The sequence below is a fragment of the Callorhinus ursinus genome, unplaced genomic scaffold, assembly GCF_003265705.2.
Source record: "Callorhinus ursinus isolate GAN/ISIS: 27379988/994484 unplaced genomic scaffold, GSC_fseal_2.0 scaffold15, whole genome shotgun sequence".
In the NCBI taxonomy this organism is placed as follows: domain Eukaryota; kingdom Metazoa; phylum Chordata; class Mammalia; order Carnivora; family Otariidae; genus Callorhinus; species Callorhinus ursinus.
Genome location: NW_027397077.1, coordinates 1,216,882 through 1,235,525, shown reverse-complemented (window position 1 = coordinate 1,235,525; position 18,644 = coordinate 1,216,882). Strand labels below are relative to the sequence as shown.

At 50.2% G+C, this 18,644-nt stretch overlaps 1 protein-coding gene across 1 annotated transcript in view; it reads left to right on the top strand.

The window, feature by feature from the left end:
• The first annotated feature begins 5,199 nt into the window (after nt 1-5,199).
• Nucleotides 5,200-18,644, top strand: part of UNC13A (unc-13 homolog A) — a 62,993-nt gene continuing 49,548 nt past the window's right edge. Inside the window, exons 1-4 of the mRNA XM_073900964.1 lie at nt 5,200-5,357; nt 14,864-14,893; nt 15,524-15,623; nt 17,514-17,631. Coding sequence (XP_073757065.1) covers nt 5,336-5,357; nt 14,864-14,893; nt 15,524-15,623; nt 17,514-17,631 — 270 coding nt within the window. The 5' untranslated portion in view covers nt 5,200-5,335. The remainder of the gene's footprint in view (nt 5,358-14,863; nt 14,894-15,523; nt 15,624-17,513; nt 17,632-18,644) is intronic.

The window sequence follows — 18,644 nt, the reverse complement described above, 5'->3', positions numbered from 1 at the left end:
CCATCCTCCATCATTCTTCTCTATCATGGGACCCTTCCTATTTTCCTCATAATTTTCCTTGATTTCTTCTGTGCATGCTTATTTGTTTGTTTCCAACTTTTGTGCTAGGAACCATGTCACTCTGTAGAACCTGGTGATAAGAGTAATTCCCAGCATCCAGATAGTGCCAACAAATGCTTGCTGAACAAATTGACTGACATCTGATTCATGTCTTTCCCCTCTGTGGAACTTTGTACAGTACAAGAAACATCAGATATACCCAGTAAGGACTGGGAATATCTTTGAAGACCAAGCACGGTTGCCCTGGCTTGGGGCTCTAGAAGAAGCTCTGCCCATTCCCCATTAAAAAGCTGAGCTCAGGGGCGCCTGGGTGGCTCAGTCATTAAGCATCTGCCTTTGGCTCAGGTCATGATCCCGGGGTCCTGGGATCAAGCTGCACATCAGGCTCCTTGCTTAGCGGGAAGCCTGCTTCTCCCTCTCCCGCTCCCCCTGCTTGTGTTCCCTCTATCGCTGTGTATCTCTCAAATAAATAAATAAAAATCTTAAAAAAAAAACTGAGCTCAGTAGTGCTGTGGAGAGGGAACTTTCTCATCTAAAGCTCTTGGCATAGGAGATGGGCAAGTTTGGGCCCCTGGGGAGTGCTAGGAGCTCACTGGCTGGGAGATGTGTGTGTGTGTGTATGTGTGCATGTGCTTGCGTTTGGTGTGTGTGGGTCTCTTCCTGTGTGTGTGCATGGAGCGGGGGAGGACTTGTACTTCTCACCAGTCTGTGTGCTATCTCCCACTATTTGTCTTTCAATGACTTCTCTGTGGATTTCACAGGATGGTAAAGAGAATGAAACGTCAGAAGCCAAAAGAAGAGAGATGGAAAGACAGAGGGTGAGTGTGAGTTTGCAGAAGATTTGAGTGTAGATGCATAGTAAGAGGAGCCAGGGAAAGAGGGAGCTGCAGAGAAGAGAGTGCAAGAGAAAGATGGAGACAGCATGGCATGATTAAACGGAGGGTTGGGAGAGCTCAAGCAAATAGCTTTGGACTTAGCAGAGCTGTTGGCGAGGGCAAAATGGGTCGGTAGAGCTTAAAAATTAATTGGATCTGAATGATCAGTTTATCAGAGACTTTGACAGATACAGGGAGATGATATGTGGGTAAAAGAGGGCAGAACAGGAGAGACCAATGCATATCGAACACATCGAGAGAATGCAATTCACACTAACAGATTAAACAAGAAAAGTTATAGAGACATCCCAATTGATCCAGGAAATGCAATTGCTAAAATTCACCACCCATGTGCGATAAAAGCAAAAAATCCTAGCAAACTGGGAAGAGAAGTGAACCTCTTTAACTTGATTTTTCCATTAAAAATGTCCAGTGGTGGGGGGCGGGGGGGGGCACACCTGGTTGGCCTAGTAGGTTAGGCATCTGACTCTTGGTTTAGGCTCTGTTGTGATCTCCCCGTTGGGGCTTTGTGCTCAGTGTTGAGTCTGCTTCAGATTCTCTCTCCCTCTCCCTCTCACCCAGGCTCTCACTCTCTGTCTCTCAAATAAATAAATAAATAAATAAATAAATAAATAAATAAAATCTTAAAAAAAAAAAAACCTCAGCAGATATATTTAGTGGTGAATATTGAAATGTCCTCTTTAAGATGGACAGACAAGGCAAGGATGTCAGTTAGCATGGTGTCTGAAATTGTACTGAAGGTACTGGCCTGCACCATAAGGCAGGAAAAATAAATGAAAGGTCCAAGAACTGATAAGGAGGAAATAAAAGTGTCTTATTTTCTTTACTGCAAAGGAAAAGATAGATTAAGTTGAAGAATTTTAAATTAAATCCGTAGACACAGAAAGCAGATTGGTGGTTGCCAGGGCCTGAGGGAGAGGAGATGGGAAGTGACTGCCAAAGGGGATGGGTTTCCTTTTGGGGTGATGGAAGTGTTTTATTACTATATAGAACTAGTGGTTGCACAACATTGTGAATGTAAAAAATGCCACTGAATTGTACACTTTAAAATGGTTTAAATGGTAAATTTTGTTATGTGTATTTTACAGCAATAAAAAAAGGAATTTAAAATTAAGAGCTTCCTAGATACTCCTGCACCAGGATGTGGAGAATAATTTCCTCATTTTGAGGTTGGGCTGGGTTTAGTGATTTGCTTACAAAGAGCAGAGTAGGGAAAGAGAAAAAGAATAACTTGACAGTGGATAAACTTGGCAGACAGTGGATAAACTTGGCAGACAGCATCTTACTCAGATGATCAAAGTTAACATCCCCTGTGATATCATGTAGGCATCAAGGACCTCCAGTGACAATGAGGGAACCCCATCTCTGTGATCTTCCCCCCAAAGCGCATAACCCCAGTCTAATAATGAGAAAACATCAGATAAACCCAAATCAAGGGACTTTCTGCAAAATACCTGATGAGTACTCTTTAAATGTGTCCATGTCATGAATAATAAGGAAAGACTAAGAAACTCACAGATAGGCAGAGACCAAGGAGATAAGATGACTAAAAGCAGTGTAGGGTCCTGGATTGGATCATGGACTAGGAGAAGAACATTAGTGGAAAAACTGGTGATATATAAAGTTTACAATTTAGTTAATAATAAGTGCCAGTGTAAACGTTTTCCTTTTGATATGTATATCCTGTAACCACATTAGATGTTAACATTAGGGCAAGTTAGGTGAAGAGTATATAAAAATACTCTGTACCTTTTTACAGTTCAGTGCCTGTACAACTTTTCTGTATATCTAGAATTTTTCCAAAATAAAAAGTTTATTTAAAACATTAAGAGACTCTGTTCAGAAAATGATACCATAAATAGAATGAACACAAGCCACAAAATTGGAGATTTTTTTTTTACAACACACATTAAACCAACAAAGGATTCATATGTAATATGGTTAAAGAATGCACATCAGTAGGAAATGACAGCACATTTTATTTTTTTTAAAGATTTATTTATTTATTTGAGAGAGAGAGAGAAAACATATGGGGGGAGGGGCAGAGGGAAAGAGAGAGCAAGAATCTCAAGTAGACTCCCTGAGCCAAAATCAAAAGTCAGACTCAAAAAGAAAGAAAGAAGAAAGAAAGAAAGAAAGAAAGAAAGAAAGAAAGAAAGAAAGAAAGAGAGAGAGAAAGAAAGAAGAAAGAAAGAAAGAAAGGGTTGTGAGATCGAGCCCTGCATTGTTGGGCTCTGCGCTCAGTGGGGAGTCTACTAGAGATTCTCTCTCTCCCTCTCCCTCTGCCCCTCTCCCCCTCGTATGTGTGCTCTCTCTCTCTCAAGTAAATAAATAAATAAAATCTTTTAAAAAATGGATATAAAACTTGAACAAGCATTTCACCCTAAGAAGAAACCAATAATCACATGAAAATTTCCCCCTTGTGAGCAATAAGAAAGGAATCAAAACCAAAACGAAGCAAGAGTTTTCCCCCTCCATTTTGGCATGATTCAAAAACTGGGAGTATTCCAAGTGTTGATAAGGGTGTGGAGCAACTGAATGCTTATATGGTGCGAGTGTGATAAAAATAGTTGGAGGCATGTCAAAAAACAATTCGATGTTATCTCGTAAAGCTGAGCATGTGGGTGTCCTACAATCCAGCCGTCTTACCCATGTGCACCAGCCTACATTTCTGAGAATGATTATAAAAGTTTGTGGGGTTTTTTTTGGAATAAACTCAAAATAGAAGCAATCTTAAGGTCCACCAACTGGAAAATAGATAAATAATCAAAGGTATAGTAAATCAAGAAGATACTGTAGAAGAGTGAAATATGCATATATTACAGCACACACAGAAACGTGGATGAATATCAGCAGAATTATGTTGACCAAACAAAACAGGTTAGTAAAATATGTGATCATTTTATTCTCGTTACATAAAGTCCCCAAACCCACAAAACTAAACTGTGCATTGTTTGTTGATAAATATGTGGTAAAACTGTAAAAAAAAAAAAAGTAGGAGAATGAAAAAGAAAATTTGGGGTAGTTCTTCTTTCTGAAGGGAGGGACGAAATAGGGGAGAGGCCCATGGGTCTTGGACTGTGGTGGTAATGTTCTTTATTCAAGCCTGTCATTGCTGCCCCTTATTCCTTACCTAGGGCTAATCAATACGTAATAAAAATTGGAAAAGCAGTGAGAGTTACAACAATGGGTAACAATATACATTACTATTCCAATTTCTTTAAGGTGTTAGCTTACATAACATCTGCAATTCTGTGAGACAAGTCCTGTTATTGTCCCCATTCCACAGATTGGGAAAATGAGACATAGAGTGGTCACATGACTTGCTAGAGATTAGAGGCAGCGTAAGCTTTTAAGCACAGGCCTCACTTGCAACTAACTCCATGTACATTCTGTGTTTATGAAGCTCCTTCATGTGTGCTGGGGGCAGGGATTCTGTGGGGCTCAGCTTCTAGTGCTGTTCTAGGCACTGGAGATACACGGTGAACAGGTTTGCAGGAACATGACCCCCATGGAACTGCCCAGCTAGGTAAGTGGGGAGGCCTGGAGAGCAGAGATGTGTTGGGATGAGGGCTGAGTCAGGGGAAGAGTTGGGGGCTGGGGGAGTTCAGAAGATAGGGTCAGTGTGGGGGAGTCAGGGAAAGCTTCCTGGAAGAGGAGATGTTCAAACCGGATATTGATGGATGAATAGGAGTTTGCCAGTTACACAAGGGCGTGAAGGATGGGATCCAGTCTGAATATGTGCAAAGATCCACAGGCTGAGGGGCTTAAAGAGTGAAACAGATACTCAGAAGGAGACCTAGACAGGGAGTGGCAGAGACACAGAGAGACTGGACAGAGAGAGGCTCAGAGGGAGACACATGAACAAAAAAGACGGAGAGACAAAAAGAGGAACAGAGAGACACAGGGAGAGAAAGAGATAGAGAAACAGGCAAGGAGAGATACAGGCGAAGAGACAGAGGAATAGAGGGAAAGCAGAGAGACAGCAAAGGACTCAAGAGAGAGCCAGAGAAACCACAGAGCGACTCCAGGGGAGATGAAAGCACACAGAACCAGTAGGGAACCTGAGTGGGACCGCTCTCTGTCCCTCTGGTCGGGGAGCCCTGGGGGCGGGGAACCCCCACCCGGCTCCGGCCCTTTAAAGCTCCCCCAAGCTTGCAGCGCCCCCGCCCCATCAGGCGTCCCTGGGCTCCGCCCGCCAGCCCCACATCAGCACCACGTCAGGAGCTGTCCGCACCCCCTGTGCTGAACCAAGATGGCCGGCGGCGGAGGCCGGGCCCCGGCGTGAGCTGAGCGCCGGCTGCAGTCCCGGCCATGCCCTAGCCCAGTGGTCACTAAGCTCTACCTGACAGAGCCGGCCCGCCGGCGACCCCGGAGACATGTCTCTACTTTGCGTTGGAGGTAGGAGGCGAGGCTGCGGGGCTGGGGACCGTCGTGGACCCGGACCGGGCTCGGGGTCCGTGTGGATGCGGCTGGGCTCCTGAGGGGGTGACCCGAGTACACGCGGCTGGACTTTTGAGAGGGGAGCTAGCCCTTGTAGACGCGTCAGGGCGCCTGAGGGGTTGATCCATGCAGATGTAGCTGTGTTCTCGGGGGTCCTGGTGGCCGCTGCTGGGGGTCGTACGGACGTGGCTGAACGCGGAGGCCCTTGTGGACGCCAGCAGGGATCTGAGGCTCTATCTGGCTTCCTAATCTAGACCGGGGAGTCTGTGTAGACCAGGTTATTAGGTGTGGAAGGGGCTGGGCTGGGTAGTTCGGATGAATCGTGTAGGGTACTTGGAAGGAGTCCTGTGCGGTGGGCTGGGCTGTGGGTTCTCATGGACGTGGAATAGACTCAGAATTCGAAAAGGGGTGTAGAGGGAGGGGTCTCCAAGCCCTGAGCATATAAGATTTGGGTAAGGGGGTTTGACCATCAGGACAACGGCGAGCTCTAGGAATCTCCCAGCCTTGGGTGTGAAGAGTCCTGGGAAGGGGCTAGAGAAGACCCTTCCCCACGTCCTGAGAGGGTTGTGACTGGGGTCTGGGGGCGCTTTTCCCGTTAACTCTTTGGACTCCCGAATGGGGGTTGGGGGAATCGCCTGAGGGCCTCCCCACTGCCCGCCCCCTCCAGCACTCCGGAACGCGTAACCGGCCTTCCCCGTAGGGAGCCGACCCCTCCGGGTGCAGTGCCGGTCTGCACCCCTCCCGGCATCCTCACCTCACCCACTTTGCGCTGAAGCGAGGGAGGGAGAGGTGGGGTGGAGCTATTTTGGGGCCCGAACGCCATCTGCACCGAGGCCCACGCCCAGGCCCACGCTCTGCGTTGGGGTGGGGGGGGAAGGAGGGAGACACAGGAGGGGCATGATCGCTGCCCCCACTTCTGAGGCTGAGGTGGGGGCGAAGCCAGGCCATCAGGACTCAGGCGTCCTGGGCATTCCAGTTAAGAACTCAGGTTCTGGGAGACGTTGGGCGGCGGTGGTGGTGGCGAACAGGGGTTCGAGGCTTATAGAGGTCTCAACCTTGGGTTTCAAGGGCTGGGGTCCACCCCCCTCACTCACACCTACTCCCTTCAAGAAGGCTGAGGTCGGAGAAGAAGTGTGTTGGTCAGGCCTGAGATGTCAGGCTTCAAGAGACCTTAGGCGTGGGGAACGTGGTGTGTGTGTGTGAGAGAGAGAGAGACAGAGAGCTGAACCCCGCTTCCGCCTGGACCCCAATGAACAGGCCCAGATCTGGGAAACGCCCCCGCCACCCCTCCCCCCTCCTCCCCTCCCCCCTCTGTCGCTCCATTCACAAACCCTGCCCCGCCCGCCCGCTCCCTGCCGCGGCGACTTCCAGAGTGCTATTGCGCGGGGCTGGGCAGGCGTGGACGCGGGTGTTCTTAAAGGGACAAGGACTTGCTTTCTCAGAGCTCGGTCCCGACCGTGCCTGATGGTGCCAGAAGGGCCTATAGATCAAAAGCCAACTACCCCCTGACCTATAGAGTTAAGGGAGTGGGGAGGTGAAAAGGACCCCCTGGAACCGCCCCTGGGCTAGGCCTAAGAGAAGGCGGAGGTGAACGTCCAAACCCCCTATTGGCTTCTTCCCCACCTCTAAGTTGCCTAGCTGTGGGGGCCGGGCGGGGTGGGGGGCGGCGGGCGCGGCTGGCCCTGGAGGAGGGGGTCAATGTGAGTGTTCCTGGCTGATTCTCTCCCCTGCTCCTCCCACCCCCACCCTACCCTGCCTCACATCCTCCAAGTTGGGTTCCTCTGGAAGGTTTGCCTAGTGATGTGTGTGTGTGTGGGGGGGTGGAATTTCACCATTAACTCTGACGCAAACTGGAGGCTGGACTGCAGAGGTGGTGTGAGGGGGGGCAGTAAGAAGGGTGAGGCTTCCAGAAACGGAGGCCTGTGGGAAGAATTGTGTTGGATGATTCTGTGGAACTTACAGGAAGGGAATCACCAGCAGAGTGGAGGGGTGTTGCTGGGAGGGGCAAGTCTATGGGTGGGGTGGGAAGTAAAGCCCTGAGACATATGGGGGGGTGGAATAATGCTAGGAGAGGTAGAGGGGGAGACCAGGAGAAATAGAGGGTGAAATACTGGGAGGGGTGGGGGTGATGCCCAGAGTGGGGAGGCCAGGGGTGTAAGGGGGTGAATGGGAGAGGATAGGGGGCAGGGGAGCAGTGGAGCTGGGCTGGGAGGGCTTTCCATGGGTCTGAGCTCATCCTTGGAGATGAGGAAATACCTATACCTCCAACCAGAGTCCAACTCATATTTGCCCATATCTGTACACACATGCACTGAAACGTCCATACACAGACTCACCCTGTGTGGACAGAAATGCCCAGGATCCACCAAGGCTCCATGAAGACCACATGCCCATGACACTTATGGACACATGTGCACATTCATATGTGTGTGTGAACACAACATGTATATAGGACACAGCCACTCTGCCACATAGACATGGCCCCCGAAATATAGGCATGTGTGTCCACATGCCTGTACACAGACATGGCTGTATCCAGACATATTTGATGCATGTTCACAATATCCAAGTCACATAAAGATCCACTCATGCCCTGACATACAGGCATGTACCTATGTATACCTGTTAGGGCCCCAATCCCAAGAAATACATATGTGTACACCTGAGCACATGCCAAGGCCACATGTGTATGTGCATGATGACACTTGCCTGGACATTCAAAGCAGCCCCTTTGAACAGGTGAATGATGATATGTACACACAAGTAAACAAATACACATTCCATACAACTGTATAACACGCATATCCATACACATACCACAACATATGTTTCTAATTAACATATCACCTGCAAGTCCTCATATACCTAAACGCACACATACTAGCATGTCCCACATACAGTCACACTGTACTTCCTGACACACCTGTACAGATCATCACCTGCATTCAGATGGTACACATAAGCACATGTCCCTCCATGAAAACATACACACACACCCATGTACACACACCTGCCTGCCCTGGTAACACTAGCAAATACACATGCAAACACACACATGCAAACTCTTGCATACATATGCAACACCAACACATAGGAGACCACCTTATACAGGTCTTGCCTCTGCCCCCTCTCATTTCTTTATGTGGAGTCCCATTGCTCCCCCCTCCCGCCATCCACTTGCTAGGGCTTGGCAGAATCCTGAGGCCGCAAATGCCAAGTGCTACCTGGTTCCTTCATGAATTCATTCACATATTTACTCAACAAGCATTAGTTGAGCACCTACTCTATGCCAGGCACTGTTCCTGGAGACCCAGCGTTATTCTTGGCCTCATGCTGGTGGGGTCAGAGTGGGAGGGACAGGGAAGGGCTGAGGGAGCCATGGAAGGTGATATCCAGGGCTCTCTTCTTTTGGAGCTAAGCAGAAGGGACATGGTGCTCTAGAAAAGTGGAGGGAATAGCACGTGCAAAATCATGGTGGTGGGAATTCAGGTCTAGACCTTTTTTCCTCCCAAGATTTTATTTATTTATTTATTTATTTATTTATTTATTTATTTATTTATTTTAAAGACTTTATTTATTTGTTTGACAGAGAGACAGCAAGAGAGGGAACACAAGCAGGGGGAGTGGGAGAGGGAGAAGCAGGCTTCCTGCTGAGCAGGGAGTCTGATGCGGGGTTCGATCTCAGGACCCTGGGATCATGACCTGACCTGAAGGCAGAGGCTTAATGGCTAAGCCACCCAGGCACCCCAAGATTTTATTTATTTGACAGGGAGGGACACAGTGAGAGAGGGAGCACAAGCAGAGGGAGTGGGAGAGGAAGAAGCAGGGCTTTCCTTGGAGCAGGAAGCCCAATGCGGGCCTCGATCCCAGGACTCTGAGATCACGACCTGAGCCGAAGGCAGACATTTAACAACTGAGCCACCCCTCAGGTCTAGACCTTTCTATGTGCCTTACAGCATTTTGCCAGGCCACTCAATGTTTTTAAAGGCTCCATAAATATTTCATGAATGAATATTGCATACAATTAGCAAATGCATATGAGGGTGAGTTTGCCTCAAAATTAATAATATCAACAACAAGCCCATTTATCCGGTATTCTACAAATATGGTGTTGAGGACTTTTATGCCCATTGCCTTATTTAATCCTCACAGAAACCCATTTTACAGATGAGGAAAACCAAGGCTTAGGGAGGTTCAACAACTTGCTTAGTGCTACAGAGCCAGAGGTGTAGCTGTCTGACTCCACAGCCTACTGGGAGTTGGGGGGGAAGGTTGAGCCTCTTCTTGGGAGAAGGGAAGCCAAAAGTCACTTTCATGGGATGAGAATCTGTCCTGGGATCACTTCTTCCTTCAACCACTCAGTAAAGAGATGTGTCATTTCTCCTCGATTCATTGTGGCTTTTCTGCTGCTCCTCTCCCAAGAAGCCTACACAAATCCCTCTGCCCCTGGCTGCCCTGTTTCTGATACCACGTAGCCAGGGGAGTTTGTATCTGGGTCTTTACTCTCACTATACTCATAGGATGCTCTCCAGGGTTGTCTCTGACTCATCTTCAGGACTGCAATCTTAGCCCCTTCCTTAAGCTGTACCTCACTTGCCTCCCACATATAATGGGCTTCCTCTGTGAGGTGCCAACCAGGACATCCCCAGTCCACCATCCCTAAAACCACCACTTCCTGGCAAAGCCTTGTATCCTCTTCACTCCTCAGTGTGCCCATCTGTAGAATGGACACACTAATAGTACCCACTGCCTAGGTTTGCTAGAACTCTCCAGTGAGTTGAGGCACGAAGAGCCCTTGGCATGATGCCTGGCCTGTGGAAATGTTCCGTAAGTGTGAGCCAATGACAGGAAGAATCAATGATGGTGTTTTTATTAATGGGGACTAAAAGCTTTCCGTGGGTGTAGGACATTTCCTGAGAGCTCACTGCGTTCTCAGGCCTGAGGAGGGCTCAGTAGTACACAGGAGGTAAAAAGGCATGCCAAGTTCATTGGAGGTAAACGTGCAGGGACAGGGGTTCAGCACCGTGGACAGAGCAGGGATAGCGCCCGGCCGTGCAGACGGGGCCGATCCTAGGACAGTGCTGCTGGAGGAGGAAATTCTGTCATTATTTCATTGAACACTATTTAATGAGCACCTACTATATGTCAGGCTTAGTTCTAAGTGGTGGCACCCGGTAAACAACACAGACAGAAATCCCTGTCAAAGTTCTCCGTGTGTTTATGTTTTACACTGTGGTCTTCTGTCGGGCTCTGGCTTATTTCTGTCAATGGAGGGTAAGAGCCCTCTCTCCCAGATGAAAGCCAGTGGGTCCAGTGTCCTTACCACAAGGCTCGTGTAGGCCATCGACATCACATATAAAACCACCAAACATCTTAAAATCGATTTCTGAATTCTTTGTTTCCCTTCCCTCCTCCCCCATCTTGTAGTGTCTTCTGACACCCAGTAAGCATGTCCCGAAGAGGGGATTTCAGGTGCTTCCCTTGATGGTTGGAATCTACTCTTCACCCGCCCCCAACCCCAGGCTTGGCAGGTCATGGAGGAGGTGCCCAAAGACTAGAATTCACCTCCATTAGAATCCAGGGTCATCCAGACCTGGGGCACACTTAGAACCCAACCAAATAATACAAATAGTAATGATACTGGTAATGGTAATTATAAAAATATTGGTCACGACAGCGTAATAATGCCAATTCTAATAATGATGAAAAGGAAAAGGGAGCAGGAAGAGGAGGGAATAAGAGAGGAGGAGGAAGGCCCTACTTCGCTCCATTTCCCAGATGCAGAAACTGAGGTCCAGAGCCTGGCGGAGCCTATGGGAGTCCCCAGCCTGAGCCCGTCCTCCCACCGTCACCGATTCTGCCCTGGCCAGCATCTGCCTGTGTAACCACATTAATCGGTCAGCGCTGATGGGGCCCCCAAGGGCTGCGCCAACCATTGACAGTTGTGAGGGGGCGTCTCCCGCTGGCCTGTCAGAGGGACCGGCAGTGGGCTCCTCCCCAACCCGCCACTCCCAGCTGTCGCGTCGCCCACGCCCTCTGTGCCCACTTTATAAATAGCCTTGTGCATGTGACCAGGAGCCCGCGGGGGAGGGGTGGTGCTTCCGCCCCAGTGACCCCAATACTGCAGCTCCACTCGAGCTTGAGCTCGAGCGGCGCCAGCGAGCAGTGGGAAAGTGGCAGGGCAGAGATGTGATGACTATCGTGGTGAAGGCGACAGTGACTTGGACTGTTTACTGACGGGGAAGACAGAAGGAGATAGACTTGGTTCCTTCTTGGAGCCCCACCAGCCCTTTCCTGAGCCCCCTCCTCCTCTGAGCCCCACCCCTGATGACAGGGGCTCCTCGGCCTTCCTGACCCCACCCCCTCCCCCACCAAGACCTTCCTCCAGCTCCGGAGCTTCCTTCCCTAGTCCTCTCTCCTCCACCCCTTGCCCCATATCCCATATCCCCTCTGAGTGCTCCCTTGATTCCTCATTTCTCTCTGAGCCCCCTGTCTCCCTCAGAGTCTCCCCCTCCTCCCTCTGAGTTCCCACTGATGAACATACATTGATGTCCTCATCCTGGACTCACTGAAGGGGCCTGGGAGCCTGAGACTGGCCTCAGCTGTCAGAGCTAGAGTGCCCCCACCCCCATCACTCTGCCGCTGCTGGGCCCCAAGTGAGCTCACTCCCCTCCGGCCCACTGAGGCTTAAGGAGGAGGAAAATGGGTAATCTGAGGGAGTGGGGATGAGAGAGACAGAGACAGAGGAGCGGGGAGAGAAAGAGAACCAGGAAGAGGGAAACGGAGAGAGATACTCCATCCCCCACCAGGAGGAGAGGATGGAGGACAGACCGTGGATGAATGGCCTCCCCTCTGAGCTCTCTCCCTGGTCTGTAAAAAGGGTTACAGAGCAGGTCCTGTGGGCCGGGGCCCAGGACAGGCCTGGCTAGACACCAGTCAGCCCCTCATCTCTCCCTCCAGCCCTTCTTTCCCCACTCTGCCTCTCCTTTTTGCTGGTCTTCCCTACGGGACTTCTGTGTGTCTCCCTCCTTCTGTGTCTCTGTCTCTGACTCTTGTGACTTGTCTATCTCCTCCTCCTCCTCCCTGCCTCTCTTTCTTTCCCCATGTTGATCCTTCCATGTGTGCGTGCCTTTCTCAGCCTGTGTCTCTTTCACCATTCTTCCTCCCTGCCCTGCCCCTGCCTCTGCTTCATCCCCACTCCCAGCTTCACAGTCACGAGGTGTGCAAGCAGGAGCTCCCCCATGGCCTACATGAGGAAGGTCTGTAGCTCCTGCTGGGTTCAGTCCAAAGTGTCCCTGGGCTTCACTCAGCCCCAGGGGTGAGAGGCTGGGCAGTTGAGCTCCCTGTGGGCTGAGTGTGGCTGAGGGTATGAGAGGGAGCCAGTGCGACAGGAGCGGAGCATGCCTTCAAGAGAGGGGGCCTTTGCACGTGCAGTTATGTGCCTTGAACAGGAAGGTAAGGAAGATAGCACATGGTGACTGATTTGGGGGAGGAAGGGAGACAGAGACACAAGATAAAAGACAGAGAAAGCCAGATCTAGAAAAACAGAGAGAGATGGAGTGAGAGAGAGATGGAGGCCCAGAGATGGGGATTCAGTTGCCCAGTTTCACACAGCACTGGAAGCTGAACCTGGCTCGTCTGACTCCATGCTGAAATGGTGCTCATCACTCCTAATGTCCAGCCAAGGGCTCCCTCTGCACTCTAACCTCTCAAACCCAAACCCAGATGTGATGAGTACGATACACAACCTATTTGCATTTAAAATTTGGGTCTTCTTGGGGGCGTTGGCATTGGCATAGGAAGGTGATCATTCTCTTTCCTGCTCTGCAACTCAGTGCTTCTGAGCTTCGATCCCCCCCGCCCCACCCTGCTACGACCAGACAAGTACACCGTCTGTCTGCAACAGGAACAAACAGTATTTACTGACGAGTGTTTAGAACTACTCCACGTTCCCCACCCTTGATGGGAATTCTCTCTTCACTGGTTTCATTCGGGTGCTTTTGCAAGACAGAAACTCAAGTGATGAGGACAGAGACATGAACCCAAGATGGGAGGCCATGGTGTTTGCCTGGAAAAGGGCTGAACTTGACTCTCAAAAGAAAAGAGAGAATAGAAACACAATTTTGTTTCTAGGAATTTACCCTTCAACTTACCGGCACATACTCTTTAAAATAGAAAGTTTCTACAGAGGGTGTAGAATGCTGCTGTAGGAAATAAAATAATGCACACAATGTACACGATCGCTGAATCAGAAACCGTCTATCTCTATCCACTACAAGGAACTGGTAATGTTGATTGCACCAGGTGGGATTGTGAGGGCTGGGGTAGAAAAGAGCCTTATTCTCATTGTATGCCAATTTCTTGGTTGCCTTGGATTTTGTAAAATGTGCCTGTATTGCCTACGCAAACAGAAACGTTCACTGAAAAGGAGAAAGGGAGAAGAATTGTGGAAAGCAGGAGAAAGGGCTCAGTTTGGGAGCCAGTTTTGGGTGGAGACAGAGAGTGAATGGTAGAGAAAGATGTTGGGGGCAGCTGCAGGGTGCGAGAGATGTTGAAAGTAAGTTTAATATCCTGTGAGAAAAGCCAGTAAAGAGTGGAATTCCTTCAAGTCACTTGGGACTGTGGGGTGATGTGAAACTGGACCACGTGGGACCCTGTCGTATATTCAGGATTCACCTTTCATAAGCAAGTTGGGCTGGACAAGCTCTAACATCTTCCCAGCCAGGGCTGGGATGTCTCTGTGGGCACTACAGTCAACTCTCTGGGCTCTTCCATTCCACCTCGCCCAGTCCCCTTTGAATATAAGACCTCAAATCCCTGGAACATTTGGTAGGACAGACTGAGCTGGATAATTGGGGGAGAAGTCTCACTGGCCTGACAGGTGGAGGGGGTCATTGGAGATTGTCTTTCTCCTCTCTCTCTCCCTCCCCAACTGTTCTCTCTGTGCTGCAATCTTGGAGGGCTTCCTGTGGGAGGCTTCTCCTGTCCCCTGCCCAGCTCCTTCTTTTGAATCCTGTTCGATTGTGGGTAAGGGCACAGCTGGAGGTGGGGGAGCTTTGGGGGAATTTGATGGGGAGGGAGGAGGGGCAGAAATTACGCCCAGTGTCCAAATTTCCTTCAACCCCTAGGTCTGCCTGTGCTCATCTGTCTGATGGCTTCTTTCTCTCCCTCTCATCCCTACCTCCCTCCTCTCCTTCCTGTTTCTCTTCCTTTCCTTGTCTCTTTGTCTCTGTCTCTGATCTCATCTCTTTATCTTGCTTTTGTTTTTGTTTTCTGTTTGGTCTCTTGATCTGTCTCTTTTGCTCTCTATCTTTGCCTTTCCTCTTGTCTCTTTCTTTCTGTATCTCTCCCCCTTCTGTCTCTCTTGTTATATTTCTATTTTGGTGTGTCTCTCTGTGTCTCTGTCTCTGTCTTCTCTCAACTCTCTCCCCATCTCCCTTCCCTATCTCTGTCTCTCTCCACAGTCAAAAAAGCCAAGTTTGATGGTGCCCAAGGTAAGTGGCCTCTATTCCTGCCCTGTCCTGTGTTGTCTGTCTGTCTATGTCTTGAAGAGATAGGGGAGGGGGTCTGAGCCAGTGATAGGGGACTTGGGCTGCATGTCTGCGGAGCATCACAGAGTGTCAGACTTGTCCTGGATCCCAAAGTCTCCCCAGCCATCTCCTGGAGAATCTAATGGAGGTGGCTCACCCTGAGCCAGGGGCCCTTCCCAGGATCCTAAGAGACAGGGTGGGGATGCTTAGATCAGGCTACAGGTGGGAAAAGTGATGCTCAGAGAGTGAAGGGAGTTTCTTACTGTCAATTTTGTTCCACTATCTGGGGCCTCAGTCTTCCCAGCTAAAAACCAAGGCTACTGTACACAGTAATTTCTAAGCAGCAAGATTAGGCATCCCTGATGCCTAACATCTCCCTGAACCAAGGTCCCTCCCTTGCACTCTGAGGGACTGGCGGGGAGGGACTCTGGGGTATAGGCGCAAAAACAGCTCAGTATATTGGACCTCATTATTGGACTGTGGCCCCAAGTACACGGAGACCCTGGGGCATCACAGCAGGGTCATCTAGAGCTTGGGAAGGGGGATGGCGGGGTCCCCGAGCTCCTGTGCTGACCCCTGCTCTCACCACCACAGAGAAATTCAACACGTACGTGACCTTGAAGGTTCAAAATGTCAAGAGCACGACCATCGCTGTGCGGGGCAGCCAGCCCAGCTGGGAGCAGGATTTCATGTTGTGAGTCTGCAGTGACTGGGCTAGCATGGCCTGGCACCTCGCTGGTCCCACAGAGCAGAGCTGGACACCTGTGTGTCGTCTGGGACTCCACTCCCTCCTCCCTCAGCCCCATGTCCAGCCATCAGCTTTGCCTCCAAAGCACTTCCTAAATCCAGTTGCTTCTCTTTATCTCCATGGCCACCAGCCAGGTCCCCGCTGCCCCACCAGCCTCCGCCCCTGGCCTCCTGCTGCTGCCCGCCTCCTGCCTCCCAGCAATCTGTTCTCCTCCAGGCAGCCAAGGGGATATTTTTAAAACTGCAAATCACATCCTGTCACTCTCTAAACTTGCCCATGGCTCATGGCTTGTGAACCTCAGAACAAAACCCACACTCTTCTCCACAACACCCTCTTTCCAGGCCTGGCCCCTGTGACCTGCCAATATCTCCCTCCATCTCTCCTGGCTCACCTGCCCCAGCCACCTCCACCTCTGGACCATTCTTCCAACATGTCCAGTTTGTTCCTGTCCCAGGGCCTTTGCACTTGCTCTTCTCTCCTCCCCCCTCCCCCCTTGTACTTCGAATCTCCACTGAGTCACCTCCTCAGGGAAGCCCCCCCCCCCGACCACCATCCCCAAGCTGCGATTGGAGAGTAATTTCAGATCTAGCCACCAATTATCATTTAAGTCATTTGTGTGATTTCTTGACACATTTCTGGCCCCTGATCCCGGACTGTGAGCTCTAGGAGGCTAGGGTCCCATTGGTCTCTGTCTCCACTGTTAGTCTTACCCCCCATGCCAAGCACAAGGCCTGGCACACAGTAGGTGGCTCAATAAATATTTGCCTAATAACTGAATGAATTCATGACCTGGATCCTCCCCTCAACCTGGAGCCACTCAGGGCCTCATATTACATCCCATCTTTTCTGATGTTGACCAACAACTTGTTCTATGCCCTTTTCTAAGCCTTTGATTAAATTAGTTTTCCCCACAGCCCTGGGAGGGAGGGCGCTATTCTAATCCTCATTTTACAGAAGAGGAAACAGAGGACCAGAGAGGCAAAACCACTTGCTCAGTGTCACACAGCCTATACTTGGCAGAGCTGAGATTTGGACCCCAGCAGCCCTCAAATCCTTGAGCAGAGCTTGGCTGGGGACTAGCAGTGGTGGAGGCCATGAGAGAACTCAGAGTTGGGATCTTGGAACAGAGAAATTTAGGGAAAGAGGGGAGGAGCAGGCCCTACAATTCTAGGGAAGATGTGAAGGGGGAGAGACAGACAGTGTGGTCCTCAACTTCCTGAAAGCCAGTTACTGAATGACTAGGTCATAGCTATATGCAAAGAGAATCCTTAAGATAAATCTTTGGTAAATTGGCAAATTCAGTGAACTGGACATTCACCAAGGATTTCCCCCAAATCTGCATATTTCCAGGGTGGACTCTGCACGGAAAGCGCTTAGAGGTGGTATCATTCATGTTTTCCCAGGTGTCCCCATATCATTGGATGGAGGTGACTCTGGGAAGGATGGAGGCATCCAGAATGTCCTTATCCTGGGGTAATAGGGAGCCACAGTGGGTGTTTGAGCCTCTTCCTCACTTAACCAGTACTCTCAGGGTCTAAGGGCTCAAGGATGAGCCAAGGGAGTTGGGGGTGTAGGAGATGTGTGATATCTTTCCCCACTCCCTCCTTCCTAGCTTGTAATCCTGGTTCTGCTGTGATACCCTGAGCATGTAACTTAACCCTTTGGCCTCAGTTTCCCCTCTGTGAAACAAGAACCACTGTGTTACCTTCTTGGTAAGACTCACCCATTCTGGGTTTGAATTCCAGTTGGCTGTATGTCCTAAGGCAGATGAACTGACTTTTCTGAGACTTCACTCCCTCACTCCTACCCCTTCATGTCCCTCCCCTCTCTCCACAGCGAGATTAACCGCCTGGATTTGGGGCTGACAGTGGAGGTGTGGAACAAGGGTCTCATCTGGGACACAATGGTGGGCACCGTGTGGATTCCCCTGCGGACCATCCGCCAGTCCAACGAAGTGAGTGGTGGGCTGAGGGTTGGGGAAGAGTGCTTTGGAGGGGCCCAGAGGCCAGTGGCCTACACAAGATGAACATGTATCTCTGTCCCCCAACAATGTTTGTGATGGTGGCTCCAAAGTCACCAGGGTCTGAACTCCTTCCATCTTGTTGCTCTGCCTTTCTCCCTGTGCAGCCCAGGATGGCTGCTGGAGGATCGCCATTACATCTGTATTGCCGTCAAGGGAAGAAAAGGTGTCAAGGGAGGGGCCTCACCCTCTAGGTTAAGGGTCTAACCTAAAAGCTGCTCACAGTACTTCACTCACATCCTATTGGCTAGAACTTAATCATGTGGACATGTAGCTGCAAGGGAGTCTGCAAAATGTAGTCTTAAGCTGCACAGCCCTGGGTCCAGGTGAAAATGTATTTCTATGAAAGAGAGGAGGAGGGTTATGGTGGGTAATTAGCACTTTGTGCAGGGAGAAGGCAACACCAGCCCTGAAGGTACTAGACAATAATCTTGGCCTCCTCCCTGGACTCCAGGCCTTATATCTCACCCCTTCCACTCAGACACTTCGTGCTGAGCCCAGCGGGATCTTACTACCTGAGGACCTTTCCTTGCCATCCCTGCTCATCTCCTTTGGGAGGCCTTCTTGATGGCACTTGCCTACATTGCCAGTCTCATCTCCCCTACCCCGCCCCCCAACTTCCACCCCTTATAGGCCCCAAGGATGGCTTCTGAACCTTCAAATGTGCTGTTCCCTGGGTTCCAAGTATCCCTTCCATCACCCTCTAAGCTCAGCTCCCATGCCTGCTCCTCAGGAAACCTTCCCTTACTTCCCTCTGAATACCCCAGCACCCTCACCCTCCTTCTGCCTCTGCCCTGACCTCTCCAGGCTGGAGGTTAGTGTGTCATGCTCTGTCTCCTGTGACTGCAGGACTAGTTTGGTCACTTGGGGTGGGGAATTCTCCCGTGGATGAAGCTAGGGTCACATACACCCATGAGAGATGAGACATGGCTATGCAGGCTTGGGGC